This window comes from Peromyscus californicus, unplaced genomic scaffold (assembly GCF_007827085.1).
Source record: "Peromyscus californicus insignis strain IS unplaced genomic scaffold, ASM782708v3 Scaffold_10__1_contigs__length_136768540, whole genome shotgun sequence".
NCBI lineage: Eukaryota > Metazoa > Chordata > Mammalia > Rodentia > Cricetidae > Peromyscus > Peromyscus californicus.
The window spans coordinates 52,777,949-52,805,577 of record NW_026294391.1 but is presented as its reverse complement, the minus strand read 5'-3'; the positions used below and the strand labels follow the sequence as shown (position 1 = coordinate 52,805,577).

Below are 27,629 nucleotides of genomic sequence, written 5' to 3'. Positions count from 1 at the left end.
GAACATCAGAAATTGGAGGAAGCAGAAGAAAACAGCCTTATGAATGACATCATGAAGAAGCTAGAGGCTTGTGTAGAGGAAAAGACAAAAAAAGGGAAGAACGCTGTAAACAACTAGAGGAAAGGGCAAACAAATTAGAAGAAATCAATAAAGTCCTGGAAGAAAACAATAAAGTACTGAGAGAAAATCAAGAAAAATCAATGAAACAAATGAAGGAAACAGTCCAAGACCTGAAAAGGGAAATAGAAAAAATGAAGAAGACACAAACAGAGGGAATGCTGGAAATAGAAAATCTGAGAAAACGATTGGGAACTTCAGATGCAAGTATAATCAACAGAATGCAAGAGATGGAAGAGAGGATCTCTAGCGTTGAAGATACAGTAGAAGAAATACATTCATCAGTCAAAGAAAACACTAAAGCCAACAAAGTCATGAACCAAAATGTCCAGGAAATTTGGGACACCATGAAAAGACCAAACCTAAGAATAATAGGGGTCGAAGAAGGAGAAGAATACCAACTCAAGGGCACAGAAAATATATTCAACAAGATCACAGAAGAAAACTTTCCCAACTTAAAGAAGGAAATGCCTATGAAGATACAAGAAGCTTATAGAACATCAAACAGACTAGACCCCCAAAAAAAGTCCCCTCGCCACATAATAGTTAAACAACTAAACGTACAGAATAAAGAAAGAATATTAAGAGCAGCAAAGGAAAAAGGCCAAGTGACATATAAAGGCAAACCCATCAGAATAACACCCGATTTCTCAATGGAGACTTTGAAAGCCAGAAGAACCTGGACAGATGTAATGCAGACACTAAGAGACCATGGATGTCAGCCTAGACTAATATACCCAGCAAAACTTTCAATCACCATAGATGGAGTGAACAAGACATTCCATGACAAAGCCAGATTTAAACAATACTTATCCACAAACCCAGCCCTACAGAAAGCACTAGAAGGAAAATTCCAACCTAAGGAAGTCAGATACACCCTCGAAAACACAGGCAACAGATAAAGTCACAGCAGTAAACCCCAACATATAGAAGTACACATACATCACCACCAAAAAATAACAGGAATGAACAATCACTGGTCATTAATTTCCCTCAATATCAATGGACTTAATTCACCTATAAAAAGACATAGGCTTACAGAATGGATACGAAAGCAGGACCCATCTTTCTGCTGCATACAAGAAACACATCTCAAATTCAAAGATAGACACTACCTAAAAATAAAAGGCTGGGAAAAGACTTTCCAATCAAACGGTCTTAAGAAACAAGCGGGTGTAGCCATCCTGATATCCAGCAAAATAGACTTCAAACTAAAATCAATCAAAAGAGATCAAGAAGGGCATTACATACTCATCACAGGAAAGATCCACCAAGATGAAGTCTCAATTCTGAATATTTATGCCCCAAACACAAGGGCACCCACATATGTAAAAGAAACATTACTAAAGCTTAAATCACATATAAAACCCCACACATTAATAGTGGGAGACCTCAACACCCCACTTTCACCACTGGACAGATCTCCCAAATTGAAACTTAACAGAGAAATAAAGGACTTAACTGATGTCATGACTCAAATGGACTTAATCGATATCTACAGAACATTCCATCCTAACAAAAAAGAATATACCTTCTTCTCAGCACCCCATGGAACCTTCTCTAAAATTGACCACATACTTGGCCACAAAACAAATCTAAACAGATACAGAACAATTGGAATAACCTCCTGTGTTCTATCAGACCACCATGGTCTAAAGTTGGATTTCAACAACAACAAAAACTACAGAAAACCTACAATCTCATGGAAACTGAATAATACCCAACTGAATCACCAATGGGTTAAGGAAGAAATAAAGAAAGAAATTAAAGACTTCCTAGAGATCAATGAAAATGAAGACACCACATATCCAAATTTATGGGACACTATGAAAGCAGTACTAAGAGGGAAATTCATAGCACTAAATGCCCACATAAATAAGTTGGAGAAATCTCACACTAGAGACTTAACAGCATACCTGAAAGCTCTAGAACAAGAAGAAGCACAGTCTCCCAGGAAAAATAGATGCCAGGAAATTATCAAAGTGAGAGCTGAAATCAATAAAATAGAAACAAAGTGAACAATACAAAAAATTAATGAAACAAAGAGTTGGTTCTTAGAGAAAATCAACAAGATAGACAAGCCCTTATCCAAACTAACCAAAAGACAGAGAGAGAGCATCCAAATCAACAAAATCAGAAATGAAAAGGGGGACATAACAACAGACATTGAGGAAATCCAGAGAATCATCAGGTCATACTTCAAAAACCTCTATTCGACAAAACTGGAAAACCTAAAAGAAATGGATAACTTTCTGGATAGGTACCACATACCTAAGTTAAATCAAGACCAGATAAACTATTTAAATAGTCCAATAACCCCTAACGAAATAGAAACAGTCATTAAAAGTCTCCCAACCAAAAAAAGCCCAGGACCAGATGGTTTCAGCACAGAATTCTACCAGATCTTCAAAGAAGAGTTAATACCAATACTCTCTAAATTGTTCCACACAATAGAAACAGAAGGAACATTACCAAACTCCTTCTACGAGGCTACAATTACCCTAATTCCTAAACCAAACAAGGATACAACAAAGAAAGAGAACTACAGACCGATCTCCCTCATGAACATTGATGCAAAAATACTCAATAAAATACTGGCAAACAGACTCCAAGAACACATCAAAACAATTATCCACCATGATCAAGTAGGATTCATTCCAGGGATGCAAGGGTGGTTCAACATATGAAAGTCTGTCAATGTAATACACCATATAAACAAACTCAAAGAAAAAAACCATATGATCATCTCACTGGATGCAGAAAAGGCATTTGACAAAATCCAACACCCCTTCATGATAAAGGTATTGGAGCGATCAGGAATACAGGGAACATACCTAAACATAATAAAGGCAATTTATAGCAAGCCAACAGCCAACATCAAATTAAATGGAGAGAAACTCAAAGCAATTCCACTAAAATCAGGAACGAGGCAAGGCTGTCCGCTCTCCCCATACTTATTCAATATAGTACTTGAAGTTCTAGCCAGAGCAATAAGACAACATAAGGAGATTAAGGGGATACAAATTGGAAAGGAAGAAGTCAAGCTTTCCCTATTTGCAGATGACATGATAGTATACTTGAGCGACCCCAAAGATTCCACCAAGGATCTGATACAGCTTATAAACACCTTCAGCAACATAGCAGGATACAAGATCAACTCAAAAAGATCAGTAGCCCTCCTATATACAATGGACAAAGAAGCGGAGAAGGAAATCAGAGATACATCACCCTTTACTATAGCCACAAATGACATAAAATATCTTGGGGTAACACTAACCAAGCAAGTGAAGGACCTATATGACAAGAACTTTAAGTCCCTGAAAAAAGAAATTGAAGAAGATGTCAGAAAATGGAAAGATCTCCCATGCTCATGGATAGGCAGGACTAACATAGTAAAAATGGCAATCTTACCAAAAGCAATCTACAGATTCAATGCAATCCCCATCAAAATACCAACACAATTCTTCACAGACCTGGAAAGAATAATACTCAACTTTATATGGAAAAACAAAAAACCCAGGATAGCCAAAGGAATCCTGTACAATAACACAACTTCTGGAGGCATCACAATCCCTGACTTCAAGCTCTACTATAGAGCTACAGTAATAAAAACAGCTTGGTACTGGCATAAAAACCGACATGTGGACCAATGGAATCGAATTGAAGACCCTGACATTAATCCGCACACCTATGAACATATAATTTTTGACAAAGAAGCCAAAAGTGCACAATGGAAAAAAGAAAGCATCTTCAACAAATGGTGCTGGCAAAACTGGATATCAACATGTAGAAGGCTGCAAATAGATCCATATCTATCACCGTGCACAAAACTTAAGTCCAAGTGGATCAAGGACCTCAACATAAATCCAGCTACTCTGAACCTGCTAGAAGAGAAAGTAGGAAGTAGTCTTGAACGCATTGGCATAGGAGACCACTTCCTAAATAGAACACCAGTAGCACAGACTCTCAGAGAAACAATCAATCAATGGGACCTCTTGAAACTGAGAAGCTTTTGTAGAGCAAAGGATACGGTCAAGAAGGCAAAGCGACAGCCTACAGAATGGGAAAAGATCTTCACCAACCCCACATCTGACAGAGGACTGATATCCAGAATATATAAGGAACTCAAGAAATTAGACATCAAAATGCCCAACAGTCCAATTAAGAAATGGGCTATAGAACTAAACAGAGAATTCTCAACAGAGGAAACTCAAATGGCCGAAAGACATTTAAGGAATTGCTCAACATCCCTAATCATCAGGGAAATGCAAATCAAAACAACTCTGAGATACCACCTTACCCCTGTCAGAATGGCTAAGATCAAAAACACTGAAGACACCTTATGCTGGAGAGGATGTGGAGCTAGGGGAACTCTCCTCCACTGCTGGTGGGAATGCAAGCTTGTACAACCACTTTGGAAATCAATATGGCGCTTTCTTAGAAAATTGGGAATCCATCTCCCCCAAGATCCAGCTATACCACTCTTGGGCATATACCCAAGGAATGCTCAACCACACCATAAGAGCACTTGTTCAGCTATGTTCATATCAGCATTGTTTGTAATAGCCAGAACATGGAAACAACCTAGATGCCCTTCAACTGAAGAATGGATAAACAAAATGTGGTACATATACACAATGGAATACTACTCAGCAGAGAAAAACAATGACATCATGAGGTTTGCAGACAAATGGATGGATCTAGAAAAATCATCCTGAGTGAGGTAACCCAGACTCAGAAAGACAAACATGGTATGTACTCACTCATAGCAGGATACTAGACATGAAACAAGGATGACTTGTCTGCTACTCACATCACCAGGGAGGCTACCTGGAAAACAGGACCCCAAGAAAGACACAGGGATCGCCCAATGACAGAGAAATGGAATGAGATCTACATGAACAGCCTGGACATGAGTGGGGGTAATGAAAGGCGAGGGTCGAGGGAAAGAGAGCTTGGGGGAGCGGGAGATCCCAGCTGGATCAACAACAGAGAGAGAGAGAACAAGGAATAGGAGACCATGGTAAATGAAGACCACATGAGAATAGGAAGAAGCAAAGTGCTAGAGAGGCCCACAGAAATCCACAAAGATACCCACACAACAGACTGCCGGCAATGGTCGAGAGACAGCCCGAACTGACCTACTCTGGTGATGGGATGGCCAAACACCCTAATTGTCGTGCTAGAAACCTCATCCAACTACTGAGGGATCTGGATGCAGAGATCCATGACAAGGCCCTGGGTGGATCTCTGGGAGTCCAATTAGCGAGAATGAGGAGGGTTTATATGAGCGAGAATTGTTGAGACCAAGGTTGGATAAAGCACAGGGACAAATAGCCAAATGAATGGAAACACATGAACTATGAACCAATGGCTGAGGGGTCCCCACTGGATCAGGCCCTCCGAATGGGTGAGACAGTTGATTGGCTTGATCTGTTTGGGAGGCATCCAGGCAGTGGGACCAGATCTTGTGCTCATTGCATGAGTTGGCTGTTTGAAACCTGGGGCCTATGCAGGATTGTTTGGCTCGGCCTGGGAGGAGGGGACTAGACCTACCTGGACTGTGTCTACCAGGTTGACCTCAGTCTGTGGCTGTGGAGAAGGCTTTGCCCTGGAGTAGATGGGAATGGGGGGGGGTTGGGGGGAAGGTGAGGGGGATGGGAGGGGGGAGAACAAGGGAATCCGTGGCTGATATGTAGAACTGAATTGTATTGCAAAATAAATTAAAATTAAAAAAAAAGTTTGATAACCACTTGATACTATGAAAACAAGTAGAAGGCATTCTGGAAGTTATAAGATGTTGCACAACTCTTATCAGTCCTACCTTTTAAGCTACTTCTTTTCCAACACTCTTCTGTTCCAGGTTCTTAGTATTGAGCATCACAATCTTAACTTATTGTTGCAACTAAAATATCACCACATTTATAAACACCTTTTATCATACCATGTCAAGTAAGGAAACAAATCACTGGAGCCAACATTCTCTAATCAAGGTTTTGCTTCTTGATGTCTACAGTGATCTTTTCACCTCTGTCTCATTTCATTGTACATCAATAGTTACTCGTCCTTAAAAAGGCAAGTCAGAGACTACAGGTATAAAACTTCAGTCAGAATATCTGCTTTCCTAGGAAACCTTCACTATGTAAGTCAGAAAAACTTTGTCACAGTTCCCTCCGTGCCAAAATTCTTGGCAGATAATGTCGTCATGAACTTGGTAATGTCTACATACTTAACCCCTTTCCCAACTATCTTTAAACTGCCTGATTCATCTTCACATCCCCAGCACATAAGGCAGGAAGTGGAAGAAAACAGATATTAACTGAAAAAGCTTAATAGAAAATACAAAATAAGGAATGGGGGTGTTAAGAGGAAAAAGATAGAGGGGAGAGAATCTATAGAATGGAAGAAGACAAATGGAAGGAAAGTAGGAAGAATGCAAATGGAACAAAAATAAAGATAAACAGTAAGTAAAGATAGGCTGGTGATAGAGCTCACTTGCCAAGTCCATGATCTGAGCTGGGTTGCCGAGATACACATGGTTCAAGGAAAGAATCAACTCCCACAAATTGTCTTCTGACCTCCACAGGCATACATGAGTGTACACACACACACACACACACACACACACACACACACACACACACATACACACAGAGAGAGAGAGAGAGACAGACAGACAGACAGAGAGAGAGAGAGACAGACAGACAGAGAGAGAGAGAGAGACAGAAAGACAGACAGAGAGATACAAAGACAGAGAGAGAAAGACAGACAGACAGACAGAATAGATACAGTATTTCAAAACTCACTAAAGAAAAAAGAAGTGAAGAAAAGAAAACCTCAAGAAATAGAAAGAAGCAAAGAAAATGGATAGGAAGAATGCAAAGAAAAACTAGAGCAAAATTCCAGCCAGGAAGCAGGTGGGGTAACTGGAGATCTGTAGCGCTCCCTCCTCTCCTCCAAATCCAATATGCTAGTCTCATGTCCAGCTCTGTAGCAGAGCACCTGTTGTAGCCTCTCCTCACTCTCTGTCATTCCCAGAAGATTTAAGTAGATCCTTGTGGAAAACCTTGCTTTCCTTCCTCTTGTAAACCCCCTTCAGATCCCCATCCTTCTAACCCATTCCTAAGTGTCAGCTCCCAATAACTAGAAATATTTTACCCAGAACCCCCAGGAGCCACACCTAGCAGGATCCCAAAAGAATTTTCTACCAGGCAATACACAGCCATCACATCCTCCTAAGAACCACAGAGGGCAACAGAAACCAAGAAACAAAATACCCACCCAACAAACACAGGACCAGATATCAGCACCTAGAATTAGAATCACCCCAGACCCAGATGCCTAGAAGCCAGTGTAAAAACATAATCAATAACAGCCAGGACAATATGTCTGCACTAGAGCCCAGGTACCCTACCACAGAATGTCCTGAGAACTGCAACATAGCTGAACTGGGAGGAATAGGGGGAGGGAACACTGTAATCAGAATATATTATATGAGAAAACAATCTATTTTCAATAAACTAATAAGATAACTTAGAGCAAAATTATGAAGAAAAGAGGCAAGATTAGAAGGAAATTGGTAATATAAGGAATAAAAGAAAATGTAAATAAAGGTAAAAAGATAAGGAAAAACAAAGTGCAAGATGAGATGTAAACAGGAAAAAGAGACAAATAAGAAAAACAGGACATCAAAGAGAGAGAACAAAACAGTACAAAGGAATGAGAGATGAAAGGAAAATGAGAAATTCAGACTAATACAACACATGAGCAGAAGACACAAGACAAAGCGAGAGTGAAGTAGAGAATTCAAACCTGTGCTTGTTCTTGGTTACATGATAACAGCTTTTGTGTAAATGATACCAACGGGATATGCTTTTATGTTCCTAATGTAATACTGATGCGTTATTCGTGACTCCGTTTATTATTAATACTTTCAAACTCTCCGCATTTTGGTGCTCTGTATAAGGAATCTTTAATGTGTTTAATCCACACATTTTGGTGTTCTGTGTGAGATACACTTAATGAGTTAGTGAACCATTTTAGAGCACCCAGTGTGAAAGCAGGATAGCCTGAATTTACGAGTGTATGGGGAAGATCCCTTGTTGGCGATGCACAATATGTTGGGGTTTGAATTTTGGATGTCTCAGTTGCCAAAAGTAACAGCAGTCTGTGAGTCTCCCAAAAGCTCCCACCTCATGTGTTTGCAGTGGGGAATAGGGTCCCAAGGTAAAGGGAAATCTGGACTTCTCAGGTCAGAAGAAGCTATTAGGTCAGTGGTCCATGACCTGAAAGTGCTTCTCCAGCACTACATCTTTTATTTCCTTCTTCTTGTTCTTTGTCAAGTCCTGTTTAATTCCATTTCAACTTCCACCACAAAAGGTGGCTTTCTCTTAAGCACACCAATGCCCAGCCTGCCTTTCCACTTTGCCTTCTGCTCTCACTATGGAGAATTTCTTGATTTCTCTATCTCATATCCATACACAACAGTTAACAAATTTACTTTTAAAAAAATCAGCTCTAAGATGTCACTAAAACAAGCTTTTAAAGTTTCATCGAGCACATCATGCATACACAATTCCTCTGGGGCCTTTGTCCCAGGCCCCATCCTAATCAGACAATTTAGCAGCCTGGCCACCTGCTGCTAGAGCAGCAAGCAAGTCTCTGCCAGTTCTTCCCCTGAGGCTGCCTGGCCAGTCCATCCATAGCTAAAACGTCTGCTTTCACCTTGAAAACACTCTGGCTTTGTACTGTCTTTGCCGGCAAAGGATGGCCATGTTTCTTGCCGAAGATACATATTTGAGAGCTTGAAAAGAAAGTCTAATTACCCAAGTCTCTAAAATAAGAAAACTTTCTAAACTGAGGCACAGTCTCCAGTCCTCAATTGCTTAATAAAGAAATCAGTAGGGACTCCCAACAGGCTCACAGATTCTGCAGCAAGGGCCTGAAGTAAGTAAGTAAATAAACAAATAAAATCCCTGACCTTAAGACACACTCAGTGTCTTGTGCCACTACCAGACAAAAAACCCACAGAGAACTTTATGGACTTTGCTGGAAATAATAAAGAGATTGTGGGCTGCTTATTTCTTTCATTGACTTGTGAAAATACAAATTCTGACTAGGCCTCTTTAAGTGTTTCAAATGTGAAAAGCAGGCTTTGCCTTTTCCTAGAGCCAGTGGGCTTCCTACTGAGAGAAGTAAACTCACAAATAGGTTTCAATGGGAAAGCATACTCAACACTACCATGCTGTTGTTACTGACTTAAAGATTGCTTTTACTACTTTACACAGCCTAAAAATGAAAATATTGGCCTTTCCAACGACTACTCTCAGTAATCAAGCACCCATATCTCTTAGTATTAAAAAGGAAAGGCAGTACATAAAAACTAAAAGGATAAATGGGTGTAAAGACAAAAAGAGTTTTTGTTTAAAAAATAAAAGGCTAAAATGGTTAGATGTTTCAATATGGAACGGCATGGTTTATGGAAGTTGCAAGTGTCTGAATAGATGATTCAAAGTATGTGAAAGACAACTTATAGATGGTACATATGAGATTAAAACTTCTATTAAACCTCTACTTAGATCAATGGAGTTTTCATAAGTTGTAAGTACTGGCTGCAAAAGCTTTACAAAAACAATGTAAAATTTTCATAGATTTCTTTTTGGCTCCAGCTCAGACACTAATCAACTGCAGAAATTTGCTGACTGTTTCTCTGTTATAAGGATCTCAAAAGAGTTCAAAACGGACAATGGTCCGTCCTTCTGATGATCTAAAATTTTATCTTATTGTCAACTTTAAAATGGTCATGTCTCTCATGGTTATAAGGAATGCCCTATAACCCCAAGGACAAGCCATAATGGAACAAGCTTATTTCTTACTCAAAACACAAATACATAAACAAAAAAGGGGGGGGGGAACTGACTGCACAGTAGCAACTTGTCAAAGGAACTTACACTTTCAATTTTCAAAATTGTTTTTCTCAGTCTTTCCCCTGACACCTATAAAAATTAATGTCACAAAAAGCAAGGAGTTTTATCCAAACCCATGATTTTATATGAATTCTCTAGGACCTAACTCGTGTTTGGGTACTATTCCCTTTATAACTTGAGGCTGAGGGTTCACATCTTGTGCTTTCCTCTACAGGCCTTCTCTGGGTTACAAAAGGACTGTGAAAGTCACACCACGAACTGGAATCAGGAGACAACAACCTGTAACAAAAGAAGGACACTTGCCTGACTTTCACCCACATGTAAGCAGCATGTCACTTCTAATTCTCACCCTTTCCCCAAGTCACTCTCATTACAATGCTACTTTATCTCCTGGCTTTAGCTCTAAAGCAAGCCCATGCATGCCTGGATTCCAGTTCATCTGGCTGGCCCATGACATGGAGGATCTGCTTCAGAACAACTTAATTATTCCCTTGGACAAGATTCATTGGAATGATTATTGCAGCTGTCCGAGTTGCCACAGTTAGAGCTACAACTGCTAAAGTATGATTAACTCAGACCATCCAAACTAAAGCAACTGTAAATTCCTATCTTCAAAATAAACATCTTGAAATGATGTTTTATACTAACTGGCTCAACCCCTCTAATTGTTTTTTAGGATTAAATCTTAAGATGTCGTCTTTTACAGGAAGAACCACTCTGTTTGTCTGCCTCATTCTCGAAGTCCTAGCATGCCTTTTCTACTTTTTAAAAGGACCACCCAGAACAAAGTGATGCTGATTTAGGCTGCCTCTACAGTACACCATACCTGGACCAGCTCTTCATCAGTGACACCCTCCACTGATGTGTTACTTCTTTAATAAAACAAAAATGGAGGAACTGTGGTGATGCAACCTGATAAAAAAATATCTCTTAGATTCTAAGAGCCTGGCACTTTTGCTAGACAGCATAGCCAGAGTTAATAATACGCCTTGAAGTGACTTGACTTAAGACTTCTAGCCTACTGTGTACTTATCCTATTTATTTAGCCTGTCTTTAAGAGAACAATGTAACAATCAACCTTACTCGACTTGGATTTGCCATGTAATCAGCTTTTACAACCTAAATTAATCCATCTTAAATTATATAGTCTTACATGTCCCTGACATACAGTAATGCATGTGTCCTAATAATCATTGGCTGAATAGAGCAAAAATAGAGGTTGAAAGCATTCTTATAAAATGAATATCTACAATAAATGTTGAACAAAGCATTCAGATATTGCTTGATAAACAATGGTTGTTTAGAGTATTGCTTACTAGCTGGGTCAGTTGGAGTCAGTGACTTAATTCCTTGTAAAATTCTGTTAAAGATTTTTGGGAAGGATCCTCATTCCTTCCCCATGTGATACTTTCTGTACTGTTCAATAAACACAGAACAAAGCCCTTTGTTAGGGACAGACAGACACAGAGGCAGGAGCAGATTCACAGGACAACATTCAAGCAGGCACGGATTCACACACATACAACAGAAAGACAGGACAGAAGACACAGGGAGCGTGAGAAATCTAATCTGGGCTTGTTCCTAAATGACGCCAAGAGGAAATGCTTTGATTTTTTCCCCTTAATGCAACACCGACAAATTATTGGTGACTCAGAGTTTACTCTTAATGTCTTCAAACCGACCACACAAAGGAAATGGGAAAAAGAAGGAAAGATGGAAATAATGAACAAAGAAAGAGCTCCACAGACAAAGAAAAAAAGACAGAGGAAAGAAACCCTAATCAGAATCTGGGTGGTAAAAAAAAAAAATATTATCTATGCTATTGAATAACTAGCATGAGTTAAAGGAACATAATATATTCAGGCTTTAACCTTTTATCTGACACCTTCCCTGGTATTAAAGATCTACTCTCAGCATTTCAGTTTGACTAGCTGAGGCACACTATTCAGGGTGCTATTTTTAAATACAAAATGGTATTTTCAATTAAAGGTAATATAAGCCTATTAAAATGAATACATAAATGAAAAATATTAGAGCAAAGAAAAAATGATGATGATAACAATCACCAATAGGCCCACATATGGATTCTTTAAACATTTTGCTTATTCTTTAATATCTGATTTTGTTGCTTGGTTTTTGTTTGTTTGTTTTTTCAAACCTAAGTATTAAAGACATAAGATGCTGAATCTCCAACATGGAGTTTTATGAGGGAGTCTTGTTATACTGCTCAGGGTGTTGTCAAATTCTCTGGCTCAGGTCATTGATTTTCCTAACTTAGCCTTCTAAGGTGCTTGCACTGAAGACAAGACATGTGCCACTGTGCCTGGCTACAGTGAGGTGCATAAATCATCTATAAAGTTGAACAAGCACAACTGTATATTCATTACTGCCCATCAACACTAGTCTCCACAGAATTCTAAAGCCAGATTCTGATCTAGATTCATCATTATATTACTTTGATTTTGGAGAACTATTCACAATGGTCTCTCTCCTTCTTAATGACAAAGCAAGTGTCCAGGGGACAAATGGAAAGTTCAGGTTCAAAATATCATCCAGGAGTGAGAATTAGTAGAATTTGATGGAGGATGAACCAGAGAAAAATCCAAAAACTTACAGTCGGTAATTCTAATCTGAGAAAGTCATTTTTCCCTTTCAGGTAGGTGTTCTTTGCATCTATTAGCAAAATAAGTGATTTAAAAAGAGCCTTACCGATTCCAATATTATATGACTTGACATTTCTTTGACAAAGAAATTTTAAAAATATGACCATGTAAAGAAAGGAGGGAAAAAAAAGACTTTTATTTTCTCTAGTAACAAAATTCATGAATCTTAACCAATAGTGACATTTTAAGCTTTTACACTTGAAAACCTACCATTATATTTCCCTCCAGACTTCTCACCACCTTTTTTTGTTTTGTTTTTGTTTTTTACATTATATTTTGAGATAGGATCTCATCCTGTGCCCCAGGCTGGTCCCCAAATCCTGAGCTTAAGTGATCCTCCTGTCTTAGCCACCGAAGTTATGAGGACTATAAAGACATATCACTGTGTTTGGTCAGAATGTTTTACAGCTACCCTTTTTCGTCAATAATATGACGGCAAAAAAAAAATCATTCATTTAAAGTTAGAGTGAATCCTAGCAAAGTATATAGATGGTGCTGGGGATCCCACCTGATTTTTCAGAAAGGAGATTAAATTTGGAGTTTGGCTTTGGGATGAAAGCTCAAGAATATGATCCTTCTTATTCTGAGCTTTTCTACCCCCATGCACTGAAAGCGCATGCTCCTCTTGTTTCTCTCAGCTCTATCAACGGATGTGGATAATTTGCTAACAACTCTCTCTGGCCAAGAAAATGTTTTAGGTAGATGGGAAATAATATGACATCTGAAGAAAATAGCATTGTGTTGTGCTTGTAAAGTTCACATCCATGAAGAAATTATTTAAATTGTTACAAAGAATTGCTCTTTTTAAGGCATTATGTTCCAAGTAAAACTAGAATTTACACAATTAAAATAAAAGTTAAAAAAAATAAAAATAAAAGTTTAGTAGAGACTGCAATGATACGTACACTTTCTTACCAACGCTTTTTGCCACCTACTGGCTAGAAGGAGAATACACCCTAGGGACTGAAGGAAATGTGGTGCATTACAAAAAGCTTGAGACGAATGGAATCTGAGAAAACCGGAAAACCATTTGAGTAAAATTTCTTCACTAAGGAAGGAGAGGGGAATTACTGTTGAGAAAAGGGGAGAGAGAAGAGAGAAAGTGTGGAGAAGAAACAAAATGAGGAAGAAGGAAGTGAGAAAGGAAGGAAGGAAGGAGGGAAATCTGATTCTGTACGGATAAGGGAAGTGATTAGAACAAAGTGCTTAGCAAGTTGGTAAAAGGTTTGATTTCTGATATCAACTGAAGTCAAGTGAAGTAGATTGTTCATGCCATGCTTGTAGGTAGCAGCAAAGCAGAGACTCTATTCCAGATCTTCACATTTCTTGTCCCTCCTTCTCATACCCAAACAATGACTTTGTTTCACTCTGTTTACACTTCTGCTCCTTGTGACAGCCCAAGTGCTCCTCAAATCTTAGTTATAACTATGGCACATAGTTGAACAAAACATAGCTTTCTCTAGTCTTTTGTTTTCATTACAAATACATTTAATTAAACACACACACACACACACACACACACACACACACACACACACACACACACACACACACCCCCCCAAATAGGAGAGCATGCAGAAAGTGTCACAGAATTGCAGAGTTGAAAACACAGGTTCATTCCATTGACCTCCCGAATATAAGGATTGTATTATAATCTGTCTCTCTTTGGCCAAAGATCTATGTGGCCAAGTGTCCTCTCTGTCATATCAGCACTGCCCAGAAGCTGAGTAGTGCCTGAATTTCCCTCCTTTTGCTCCAGAACAGAGCTTTCTCAGCCTTCTACTCACTCTGCAAATGAAGACAATATCAAATAGTCAGAACGTGGACAAGACATTGAAGAGATAAAAGTCTTTTGAAAATCCCCCAAGCCCCCTGAACACACCTCCCTCTTTTCACCAGCACTCCCTCCTCCCATGTTATTACTTCTCACTCTTGACCCCCTACTTGACAAAGCTTATGAGTCCTCCGCCTGCTGAAGTACTTACCAGGATTGTCAGGCTGCATGACAGCCATCACAAAGGTGTGAGGAAAGAGCATGGCTGAGCCTTTCCTCATGCCCTGAAGCTGTACAGTGTTGCCCTCGAACGTGACCCCATGTACGTCAGTCTCTGTGCCCAGGCCAAGCAGGTGCCAGGCCACCATATCACCCTTGCACATGTCCAGCCTGGGCAGGTTAGAGAACAGAAACCCATTAATAGCTGGAAAACAAAAACACAGACAAAATTGGGAGATGAGATCAGACTACTCAAGTCATGGTCAGCAGCATATCAGCCCTGTACTATGATTTCCCATAGCTTGAAATTCTAGATCATCTTAAACTCCCTGCTTTCTGTTATGCTAGTCAGGTTGTACTCAGAGAAGTCTTTTGTATGAGACCACAAATTAGCTTTTTTGGTCTCATCTCTTTCTCCTCCTTTACCACACTCTGGATACAATGAACTATTTTCTACTACTTCAACCTTCAACTCTTGCATGCATATACCCAAAGACACACACACACACACACACACACACACACACACACACACACACACACACACACACACACACACACGCACCCCTTAAACTTTCCCGTTTACCCCTGGTCTCCAATTTTCTTCCATTTTACTCTTGCTAGTTTTCTTGGAATATCTTGGATTGCTTCTTGGATTGCTCTTTCTCCTCACCATTCTAATTCTACACCGCCCCCCCCCACCACAGTGTGTTTTACAAAGTTTTAAGTTGTCAAGCTAAGTCCTCTTCTTTACCTTCACTAGTAATACCAAGGATATTTGCTCACCTAGAACTCTTGTGCAAAAGCCTCTTTCCAGATATCCCTCCCTGAAATATTTACACACCCATATCCCCAACTGTCCTAGCATATCTACTCATCTCTACATCTTCAAAGTATTAAATCTAGTTTACTCACAGTGTGTATGTTGAGTTTTTACACGCTTTCCTCTCAGCCTTAGAATAGACTTCAGTTCTTGTCTCTATGTAATCTACTAATCTACTCATCCATCATGTCCTAGCTTAAATAACATTGCCCTTTATGAAGCATGTACATATCCCTCTCCCTCTGTCTTTCTGTCTGCCTGTCTCTCCCTCTCCCTCTTGAGGAAAATTTCTGTAATATAACTTATTCCAGAGTGTCCAAAATTTTTCTATACTAAGCATCTCATTTTTCTGTTTCTTTATGACTGCCTATTAAGACTTCAATAAATTCAAAGTGGAATGATATGACTCATGAGAGGGTCTTACTTTTCCCATAATAATGGACTACCTTGGAAAGGAAAACAAGAAGCATGCAGAAGACAATACATTCATTTTTATGTCCTCTTGCTGTCTACTTGCCCCCAAATATAGAGAAACCCTTCTGTGTTCCCATCTACACTGGAATCAAATTCCAGGACTTATTTAACCAGTCCCCTGGGATTCTGATGAGAACATTGATAATCCCCAGTTCTGCCTCCCCTGCCTATAATGTCTTGATTGTAACCCTATTCAGTCTTCAGCCCCCACTCAAGTAGTCCCTTCTTCAATGAATCATCTAAATTTATTGTTCTTTATTAATATTCTTCTCATTTGAAATTAAAAGATTCCTTCGCACATTTAGTAGTCTGCCTGGATTGTTCTATAATTATTTTCATGGGTGTTATTCACATCTCATTGAAAATTGCTGGACCCTCACTGAAATCTGGGACTGTTTTCCCTCATTCTTTCATCCACGTACCATTGATTCGGTAGTTCAGTAATTCAATTAACACTTACTTTATGATTGCCTAGTAATTAAATAAAATGTAGAAGATACAGAGATAACCATCATACTCTAGAAGAAGTGAAGAGCCATGTAACAAATAATTACAATGTTAAATAATATATGGAACATATGCTTTTAAAATTACTAAACTACTTTGTAGCCTGGTCTGTTTGAGGGGCCCCTGACAGTGTGATCAGTATCTATCCCTGGTGCATGAGCTGGCTTTCTGGAGCCCATTACCTATGGTTGGACAGCTTGCTCAGCCTTGATGCAGTGGGGAGGGGATTGGTCCTGCCTCAACTGAATGTACCAGGCTTTGCTGTCCCCCCATGGGAGGCTTTACCCCTTTGGAGGAGAGGATGGAGGGTGGATCAGAAGAAGAGTCTAGGGGGAGCAGGAGGAGGGATGAGGCGGGAATCTGTGGTTGGTATGTAAAATGAATAAAAAAATTAAAATAAAAAAATACTAAAGTGCAATGATACATAGAAAAGAGAATTCCTAGCCTGAACTTGAGTGATAAGAAGTGCAAATATTGGTGAGGTAGCTTTTGAGCAGAATCTTAGAAACTGGGCAGAATTTCCAAAAGCTGAAGGCAAATATGTAAAAATGTATATTTCAACTAAAGAGCATGACGATGGAAAAAAATGAAATAAGTAGAAGCTATGATTGTGGAAAGAAAAATAGCTACACTTTGATAATATATGGGATATGGGGAGGGTAGGAGACAAAACTGGATGGAAGCTGCAGATGTACCCAGTGGCAGAACACTTGCCTGTTACCTGGATTCTATTACCAGAACTACGAAGAAAAAGAATTAAAGAACGTCACCTCAGCTTAATCTGTTATAGCCTATGGAACATCACATGTGCACAGTTTTCATCTTCCAGTGCCTCCCATACTGTGTAATACAGGTCATGGCACAAGAAGACATCAGTGTAAGAACAGCTGTTGTGGTAGGGTGGTGACATGGCTCAGTGGCTATGAGCTCTTGCTGCTCTTCAGGGGACCTGAGTTCAGCTTCCAGCACCCACATCTAGTGGCTTACAACCACCTCCAGCTCAATGGTATCAGACAGCCTCTTCTAGTCTCTATGTATACCTACACACACACACACACACACACACACACACACACACACACACACACACACACATACACACATACACACACAGGGAGACAGGGATGAAGAAGAATAGTAGTAATAATAATAATAATAATAATAATAATAATAATAATAATAAATTTTAAAACAGAAAAACTGTTATTTATGTTGTTTTCCTCAACCTAGCTTGTCCTTGTATAAAGATTATCAATGAGATGACCATTTTTAGGAATTGGCTATGAGTATGGTTAGAGTTACATTTTCCTTGAGACCCCAAAGTTATAGTCAAAGGCAAAATTATTCTCCATACCATGCATTTGATTGGAGTCCTGGAAGGCCTCAACATCCTCTGAGAGCAGTCGGATATCCAACATACCAGCTGCTTGATTGGCACTGCTGTACCAGCTCTTGTTCTCATCAAACACAGTGAAGAGGAGAAAAAATTCTTTATCCATTCCTTTCTGTAGTCCCAGTGGGAAAAAACAGAAGGAGGAATGACAATGGTTTCAGCAGTTGAATATTGCGTAGTTGTCGACCCAAGGATTCCTGATTCTTTCTCATTTCCTTTCTCAGATTCAGAGCCAGGCCCATATTTCATGCTCAGAGCTGCAGTTGTTGCTAGGGAGGTTTTCCTCAGGAAAACTTAAAATTGTCAAGGAGATAAAATCAGAGTAAAGGAACAAGACTAGAGGCGAATAATGTATGAAAGGAAGCAGGGAAGAAGCATACGGTGTGGATTAAGGAACCATTGCACAGTATGTGACCAGAGATAGCCTGAAGTCACCTGGGAAGAAGATTGAGGGGAAAGTAGCTAAGAAAGCAGAGAAGGTCTATGGAGGAAAATTAGAAAATTTTAAAAAATAGAAAAGCATTAACATGATTTATTGTTTTTAAAGCTAATGTTTACTGGGTGCTTACTAAATACCAGACACCGTAGTAAGTGCTTTATGCATATTAATCATATGACTCTTCAAAGAAGTCAAAGATAACTTCCTTTGTTAACCCTTACTTTACAGATGAAGAAGTTAAGTTAAAGAGATTTTAAATAACTTGACCAAAGTCACACAACAATGATGGGGTACATGAAAAAAAAATGGCAAACAGGTATTAAAGCAGGTTTATGGATTATGAACAATTTTATGGGCCACTGATTTGGGAGGGGGAATAATGATTCGGGGATATGGAAAAAAATAAGAATCAAAAGCTAAGAATGATGTGTGTTTGCATGTAAAACAATAATATACATAAGAACAGGAGGTCACCAACTGCTGTCGGATAAAATTGCTTGGTTTTTCTTTTTTTCTATTCCCTTACCTCCAGGATCCAGCCCCATTCTTGACACATACCCAGAAACTCAGCTTTATTTCTCTCCAACCAGTCTTGCTACCCAGACTCCCCAGTAATACCTGCTTGCCATCTGCACCCAAGGCACCAGCCTTGCAAACCAGCAGAGGGCCCACCAGGCCAGAATTTGTATCTCTTATGGGATCTGCAGCAGAGAAGTACATCCAGGTTAGACAGGCAGGATCCTGAGCAGTGGGCCCAGCATGAGGTGGAACCATCCAGTTGTATGTTACTTTCTCAAAGGGCTTGGCTACCAAGCCAGGGTGAGATGTACCTGCAGGGAAACATGAAGCCATTATTCACATTGGCTAGAGTAAGGATCATCAGCTCCAAAGAGTATAAAAAAAAGATAAACTACAAAGACATGTTAAGGCAACAGTGATGGCAGCAACACCCAGTAATGGATATTGCAGTGCTTGAGAGCACATGCACAGCCTTTTTCCTGTGAGCCAAGCGTTCTACCACTGAACTGCAGCCTGTCCTAAGACTGCAATCGTTTAAATGGATGAATAACATGATCAAGCAATCAACAGAACTGTATTTTTATTTTAATTTCCAGCATATTAGTTTTCAAAGAAGTATAAATGAAAGTACTTAAATAATTTTGGATCTATCAAATTGGCAAATATTTTATCAATTTTAATCAGTGCAGTGAAAATGGTTCTTTCCCTTACCTATAAAAAGAGTTTAAATGTAGACAGAAATAACTCATTTTGGAAATAATATTGGCAAAATACAAAAGTCTTAAAATCCTTCCTGCATAGAAAAAATTAAGATGTATAATACGTAGTATAAATAATGTTAAAATAAAGCAATCAAATAAATGCAAATCAAAACAGCAGTGAGTTGCATTGATGTTGCTTAATAGACTCTCATTTTGACAAAATAGTAAAAAGATTGTCTTAGTGCAGGTGAGGTTGTAAAGAAATAGACCTTCAAGTACTGTTGATGCAACTACAAGTTAATCAGACTACAAATCTGTCCAGAGAACAAAATGGAAGTAGGTGATAAAGAGTTCAAAGTGCATATCCTATAACAAACTAATTTTACATTCGAGTTCCAGGAAAGGTGCAAAACTACACAGAGAAACCCTGTCTCGAAAAACCAAAAAATAAAAATAAAAAAAGAACAGATCATGAAGAAATAATCATTAAGATCCTATAAATAACATTCAAAAGGACATTGGTAGCATGGTTTGTAGCAAAAGGATAAAATTTGGTATGTTATGAACTTATCATTTCTTATTCACTCATCATTTCTAATTCCTTAAATTTTTATAGCTAGAAAACATTAAAGAATGGTACAATTATGTGAAATAAGAAAAGGGAGCTAGTTGATAAGAGAAAGGGAGGAGTTGTGGCAGAAAAAGTGTCATAAGGTGAATATGGTAAAAACATATTGCATACATGTGAACATACCATTATACAACTCACTTTTTGCAACAAAAAACAAAATAAATTTTAAAAATTGCACAATTATGATCCTATCATCTAGACTCAATGTCTATTTATAAAATTTTATCATCTTTAATGCATTTACATCTATTGAGAAGTATAGCTCAGTGGTAGAACATTTGCTTAGCACTTGTGAAGTTCTAAGTTTTATCCTCAGCCACCATAAGAGGATAAGTCTCCATTTGTGCATATTGTACATCTATATGCATCACACAGGTTTTTACTTGTTTGTTTTCTTTTGTTGAGTCATTTACAAATAAAATTTACACCACCATAACCTCATTGTTGAAAACAGATCAGGAAGAATCTCCTATGATAGGACTGGACAGATGGCTCAGCAGTTAAGAGCATGTATTGCTCTTGCAGGAAACCTGAGTTCAGTTCCAAACACACACTTCAGGTGGCTCACAACTCACTCCAGCTCCAGGGGAACTGGACACCTCTAGCCTCCGAGGGCATCTGAATTCATGTGCACATACATAAACACATATATGTATAACTAAAAATAATAAAAGTGAACTTACTACCAGTGCCCCTGTAGCCACCTCATATACTATGGACCCAAGTAGCTACTACTGCTCTCCTTTCCTGCCTTCCTCCACTTAAGGCTGATTGCCAGGACCAGCTACCTTTCCTCAGCCTGTATGTATCCCTTCCCCTAGCATTCACCAGATTCCAGCTCAATACCCGGGAGAGAGCCTCAAGTTATCACACATGACACAGAGTCGCAGAGCCCTGCCAGCTGCCTCACTAGGACCCTCTAGTTACCCTTTAAGGCCTTTAAACCCAGGACCAATCTACACTGCCAAGGGAAACTTGCTCAAGACTCCTTAACCAAACCTAGATAGAGGCTGTATTCCCAAATACCGGTTAAAGAGAGGAAATCAAGATTCCAATGCTACTATGAATTAGCCCTGTCTAGAACATTGCAAGAACCTCTGCTAAAAGAAAAGTGAGTTGAACAAAAAATTAAAGAAAAAAATCAACCAACAAAGTAACCCCAGATGTGCAAATCCTAATGCAGAGATAATAACAAGACACAAAAAAAGCAAAATAACATTCTATCTCCAAACATAAATCCCATAGCAATATCTCCTGTTGAAAATAAATGAAGACACTTTCAGACAAAGAATTCAAAAGAATGATTATCACAATGGCAAACAACTCAAAGAAGACAAAATCAAAGGGGTGCCTGAAATAAGTAAGTCAATCCAAAACATGAAAATAGAGTTTAAAGTTTTAAAGAAACCCCAAACTGAAAAGATGCTGGAAATGAAAATCTCACAAGGCCAATTAGAAGTGTTAGTGGAAAGTCTCACCAACAAAATGCATCATGCCAAAAACAGAGATTCGGACATAGCAGACAAAGTAGAGGAATTGGATCATTTAGGAAAAGTCAATGAAAAAAATTTAATACAGATGAATGGAACATGTAAGAGCTTTGAGACACCATGAAAAAGCCAAAGCCTTCAAATACGGGCAGAGAAGAAGGAGAAGAATACCACAGTGAAGGCATACAAAATATCTTTAGTAAAATCATAGAAAAAAAACTTCCCAACCAAGAGAAAGTGATGCCCATCCAGGCACAAAAGGCCTAAAGAGCAACAAGCAGACAAGAATAGACATATTATAGTTAAAGCATTAAAAAATATAGGATAAAGAAACGGTATTGAAAGATTCAAGAGAGAAAAGTCAAGTCACATTTAAAGGCAGGTCTATTAGTATTTAACAAAAGCCTTTAAAGCCAGAAAGGCCTAGAAAGATGACTGCAAGTCCTGAGAGGTCACAATTGTCAACACAGACTATTACACTCATAAAAACTATTAAAATTAAAGAAGAAACAAAAATTTCCATGGTAAAAATAGACTAAAAGAATTTATGACCAGAAAACAAGATCTTCAGAGGATACTAGAAGAAATATTTCAGCTTGAAGAGAAGAATACACACAACCAAGAGGTCATAAGAAACAAATAAGCAATGCCAGGGCAGGTAATGAAAAGAGCTCTAAGAAAATAACAAATCAACAAAATGACAAGGATTAAGACACATCACTCAATAATAACAGAAGATTATTGATCTTGATTCTATAATAAAAAGACACATACTAACAGATAATATTAGAGGATTCATATTTTTGTTGCCTTCAAGAAATACACCTCACCATGAAAAACAGATACCTTCTTAAGATAAAGGGGTTAAAAAATGGCATTCCAAGCAAATGAAACTGAACAACAAGCAGGTGTAGCTACTCTAATATCTGACAAAACTAGTCAGAGACTTATGGAGGATATTTCATGATCCTTAAAGAAAAACGCTACCAATGGGTAATTACAATTATGAACATAAACACACCAAACACATGGGTACCTGATTTCATAAATGAATCACTATTAAAACTAAAACCATGGGTTCACCACATGGTGACACATAGTGACAGTGGTTGACATCAATATCTGACTCTCACCAATAGATATGTCATCCAGAAGTAACTAAACAGAGATATTCTGGAACTAAATTACATAAAAAAGAAAAAAGTCAAATGGACCTAACAGAAATCCACAGAACATTCCACTCAAACATCAAAGAATACATGTAGTGGGTAGCTGTTCCAGTTTTCACCTGGAAGTACTACCCCCATTGAGGCTTCGGTAACTGTCACACCTACAAGGCAGGGCTGAGACAGGATCCCTTAAGACCTGAGATCCGGATGTGCCGGCTCTCTTGGTTCCTGGATCCCGGATGCTGGAGGTAGACTGAGCAGAGTTCTCCAGAGAACACTGCCAAACTGCGCTACACCTTTCCTGGACCATGTAATCTATCCCTTCACTTGTAACTTACCCCACAAAATAAAACTCCCTTTTAACTACGTGGAGTTGCCTTAATACTACAACCAGTAAATACATACTCCTCTTGGCAGCCTATGGAATGTTCCCCAGAATAGACCGCATACTAGTACTCAAAGCAAGACTTGGCAAATATTGGAAAACTGAAATCACATCCTGCATTCCACCTGACTACAATAAAATAGAACTAGATTTCAACAGTCAGAGAAATAACAGAAAGTATAAAAACTCATGGAAACTAAACAACACACAACTGAATAATAATTGGGTCAAGGACAAAGTTAATTCATTAAGGAAATTTTAAAAATTCCTAGAAGGTTTGAAGAGATGGCTCAGAGGTTATGTGTACTTGCTGCTCCCCAGAGAACCTGGGTTTGCTTCCTAGAACCCACATGGCAGCTCACAAGTGCCCTTAGCCCCAGATCCCATTACTCCAGTTCTGGCTTCCATGTGTACCAGGCATGCACATGGTGTACATGCATACATACAGGTAAAAGACTCATACACATAAAATTAAAAATAAACTTTAAAAAACTTATTAAAAATGGAAGGAAAATGAAAAGACAACATTTCAAAAAGCTATGGGATACAATGAAGGGAGTCCTAAGAGGAATGTTTATCACTAAATGCGTACATAAAAAAGTATGGGATTTCAAATAAATGCACTAATGATGCAACTAAAGGCCGTGAAAAAGAAGAGCAAACAACACCCTCCCAAAAACTAGATGGGAAGAGTTATCAAAGTAAGGGCTGAATTAACAAAATGGAAATGAACAATTCAGTACAATGAATCAATGAAGAAAAGGACTGGTTGTTTGAAAACATTAATAAATCTTTGGTCAAATTAACCAAAAGAAACTGAGGGTTCAAATTAAAAAAACCACAAATGCAGAGAGAGACATTAGACCCCAAGGAAATTCAGAGAATCATGAGAATGTACTATAAAAATCTATATTCCACCAAGTTGGAAAAAAATCTAACAAATGCCCGAATTTATAGATACATATGGCCTGGAATATTTAAATACTCTGCAAGAAATCTCCCATACCTGAACACATTTAACAAAGTAGCAGACTAGAAAACTAGCAGACAAAAACCAGTAGCCTTTGTATAGAGGGAAAACATACCAAAAAAGAAATCAGGGAAATAATTTATTTCACAAATGACTAAAAAAAATAAGTAAAACATCTTGTATTAAATCTAACAAAGGATTTGAAAGACTTGTGCAATGCAAATTTTAAGACACAGAAATAAGACATTGAATAAGATACCAGAAGATGGAAAGACCTCCCATATTTATGGACTGACAGCATTAATACTGTGAAAATGGTTATTTTACCAAAAGCAATTTACAGATTCAGTGAAATTCCCATCAAATTCTTCACAGAAATTGCAAAACAATTTTAAATTTCATATAGAAACTCAAATGGCCTATGATACACAATCCAGATACACAAACACAATCCAAAACAATGAAAGAACAGTTAGACGACATATCACTAACCCAGACTCCAAATTGTGTTAGAGATCTATAGTAATAAAAAAGCACGATCCTGACAATAAAAGAGACACATTGTTCAATGGAATAGAATTGAGGAGCTACAGATGAGCCCACACTCTGGCATTCATCTGACTTTTGACAAAGTGGTCATCAATAAACATTGGAGAAAAGATAGCATCTTTAGCAAGTGGTGATAGTCAAACCAGATAGTTATATGTAGAATGAAACTAGATCCTTATTTCTCACCCTGTACAACACTCTACTCCAAATGGATCAAGGACCCTAACGTAAGAAGAGATGATCTGAATCTGACGGAAGAGAACGTGGCAAATAGCCTTGAATTCATTGGCAAAAGAAACTGTGTGAACAGGACACCGATGGCACAGGCACTAAGACCAAAAATTAATAAATAGGACCTCATGAAACTGAAAAGCCTCTGTACAGCAAATAACGCCATCATTCTGGCAAACTTTCAGCCTACAGAATGGGAAACGATCTTTACCAAGTATTTATCTGATAGAAGGTTCATGCAGAGAATACATACAAAAAGAAAAATCTGATCATCAATAGAAATAGCCCAGTTAAAAATGGGTACAGAACTAAGCAGTTCTCAAACAATGAAACCCAAATAGCTGAGAAAAGCACTTAAAAAGGTTCAATATCCTTAGTCATCAGGGAAATGCAAATTAAAACTACTTGAGATTTCTTCTTATCCCAACCAGAATAACCAAGATCAATAAAACAAATGGCAGCACATGCTGGTAAGGAAAAAGAGAAGGGGGAACACTTATTCATTGCTGGTGGGAGTGCAAACTGGTACAGCCACTATGGAAATCAGTGTAGATGTTATTCAAAAATAAAGAAATCTACCACATTATCCAGTTATACCACACTTGGCCATATCCCCAAAGGATTCCTATCCTACCATAGAAATACCTGCACATCCATGTTCATTGCTGTTCTATCCACAATAGCTAGAAGATGGCAACATCCTAGATGTCCAACAACTGATGAATGGATAACAAAAAGTGCTATATTCACACAATGTAATATTACAGCTGTTTAGAAAAAAAAGAAATGAAATGTTCATGTAAATGGATAAAGTGATAAGTAACACTTCCGAATGAGGTAACCCAGGCCCAGAGAGACAAACAATGTTTTCTGCCATTTGTGGATGTTGGCTTTGACTCTTTGGATATGTGTGTTTCATTTGGAATTCCCATAGAGGTCAGGAATTCAGCAAGGCACCTTGGGAGCGAGCAGGTTTCAAGGGAGGGGAAAGAGAACACAGTAATATTAAAGGGTTAAATGGGAAAGAAAAGGACACAGCAGCACAGAGGAGAGAATAGAAAGATATAACTAACACTTGAGACACTTTGAAAAAGTCATATGACAAACCTAGTACTATAAAGGTTTCCTAAAATACACTCATGCACCATCAACCAACAATTTAAATGGAGTTACTCCATAACAGTGTAGCATGTCCCTACTAGATACCTCAGGCCAACAAATAAGTCTAACGACAGAAATGGGCTAACTATTTTTGAGCAGTTGATAAGTCAATTCCCATTGATGCTTATATACTAAAGGCTTTTGCCAATGCTTTTGGTTACCCTCCACAACTGGATAGCAAAGCTCTGTTGCTGAAGCCACCACACACTTGAGTCATAGAACATGGAGAAATCAAGCTGATACACCTGGAAACTTCAGACCTACTGGTTACCTGTCATGTTAGATGGTGATAAGAATGCCAGAAGAAGAGAAAAGGAACCAATCTTACCTAGCTGTGAACCCTATGAGCTACAACAATGGCTAGCCTGGCAAGACATACCACTTGCACATTAGTGTTATGGGAGTAGCCAACCACTTTGTGATTGGATTTAATGCCTGCCCCACAAGTTGAAAGCCATACCTAGAAGTATTATTGGGGCCAAGATCCTGTGTATAGACAAGTGATAGGCCCTAGGGGAGTACTATTACTCTACTAAATTGACATAATATGAAACTCACTCCTAATGACTGAGGTATTTGTCTATGAAGAGATTAGTGCATCTCTCAACCCTCATCAGACAAATTTCCTTTTGCAGTAGATAGTGATTAACACTGTAACTCGCAACTGGCCAAGGTATAGAGAAAAAGAGACTGGATATTCCTCAGCCCTAAACAGAACATTTACATCCGAGGCCCAGAAATAATCGCAGAAAGGGAGCAGAAATAGCCTAAGAGGCAGATGTAGAGGATGGCTAGAAGTAAACTGTTTTCTGAACACAGCAGCATAGCTGTACAAGCCAACTCACAGCAACTGAGAGAACATGTATAAGACCTGCACAGTCTCAAGCCAGACAAAAGTCCATCTTGGAGAATGGAGTTAAATACAAAGTCCTATACTGAGCTAAGGATCTATTGGCTGCTTGGGAAGGGAGAGTCTGTTTTGTTAAAGTCTGCAGCCCTTAATTCATTGAAGACATTCCAGTGAAGGCCACACATCCAAGAGTATATGTGCAGCACAAATTGGAGTTGGTTTGTTGTTGTTGTTGTTGTTGTTGTTGTTGTTGTTGTTGTTGTTAAGATACTAAGTTGGGTTGGTAGGGAAGTGGGGATGGATCTGGGAGTAATGGGTGGACGTGGTGCATATGATCAAAATGCATTGTATGAAACTCTCAGAGAACTAATAAAAATGAGAAAAAGTAAATCTTAAAGATTTTCTTCTGTGCTATCAGAACAGTATTATCACAGCTAAGAAATTTCCCAGTATCGTTCAACGACTAATCTAGGTGAAAACTTCTTAAGTTATCCCCAAAGTTTCTGCTTTGTTTCATTTTTTTTTTTAATTTTCTTATGACAGAATTTTACTATGCAGCATATGCTGGGCTAGAACTGAGTAGTAGCCCAGGGTGGCTTCATCCTTCCTGGCAATCCTCTTCTATTTCCCAACTGCTA

The 27,629-nt window shown here is 38.6% G+C and overlaps 1 protein-coding gene across 4 annotated transcripts in view; it reads right to left on the bottom strand.

The window, feature by feature from the left end:
* Heph (hephaestin) overlaps positions 1-27,629 on the bottom strand; it is an 88,764-nt gene that overhangs the window by 33,832 nt on the left and 27,303 nt on the right. For all 4 annotated transcript variants that reach the window (XM_052733184.1, XM_052733175.1, XM_052733167.1 and 1 more), the window contains 3 exons: positions 18,954-19,165; positions 17,858-18,008; positions 14,692-14,904 (listed from right to left, as the gene is read on the bottom strand). In XM_052733184.1, the coding sequence (XP_052589144.1) occupies positions 14,692-14,904; positions 17,858-18,008; positions 18,954-19,165 (576 nt within the window). The remainder of the gene's footprint in view (positions 1-14,691; positions 14,905-17,857; positions 18,009-18,953; positions 19,166-27,629) is intronic.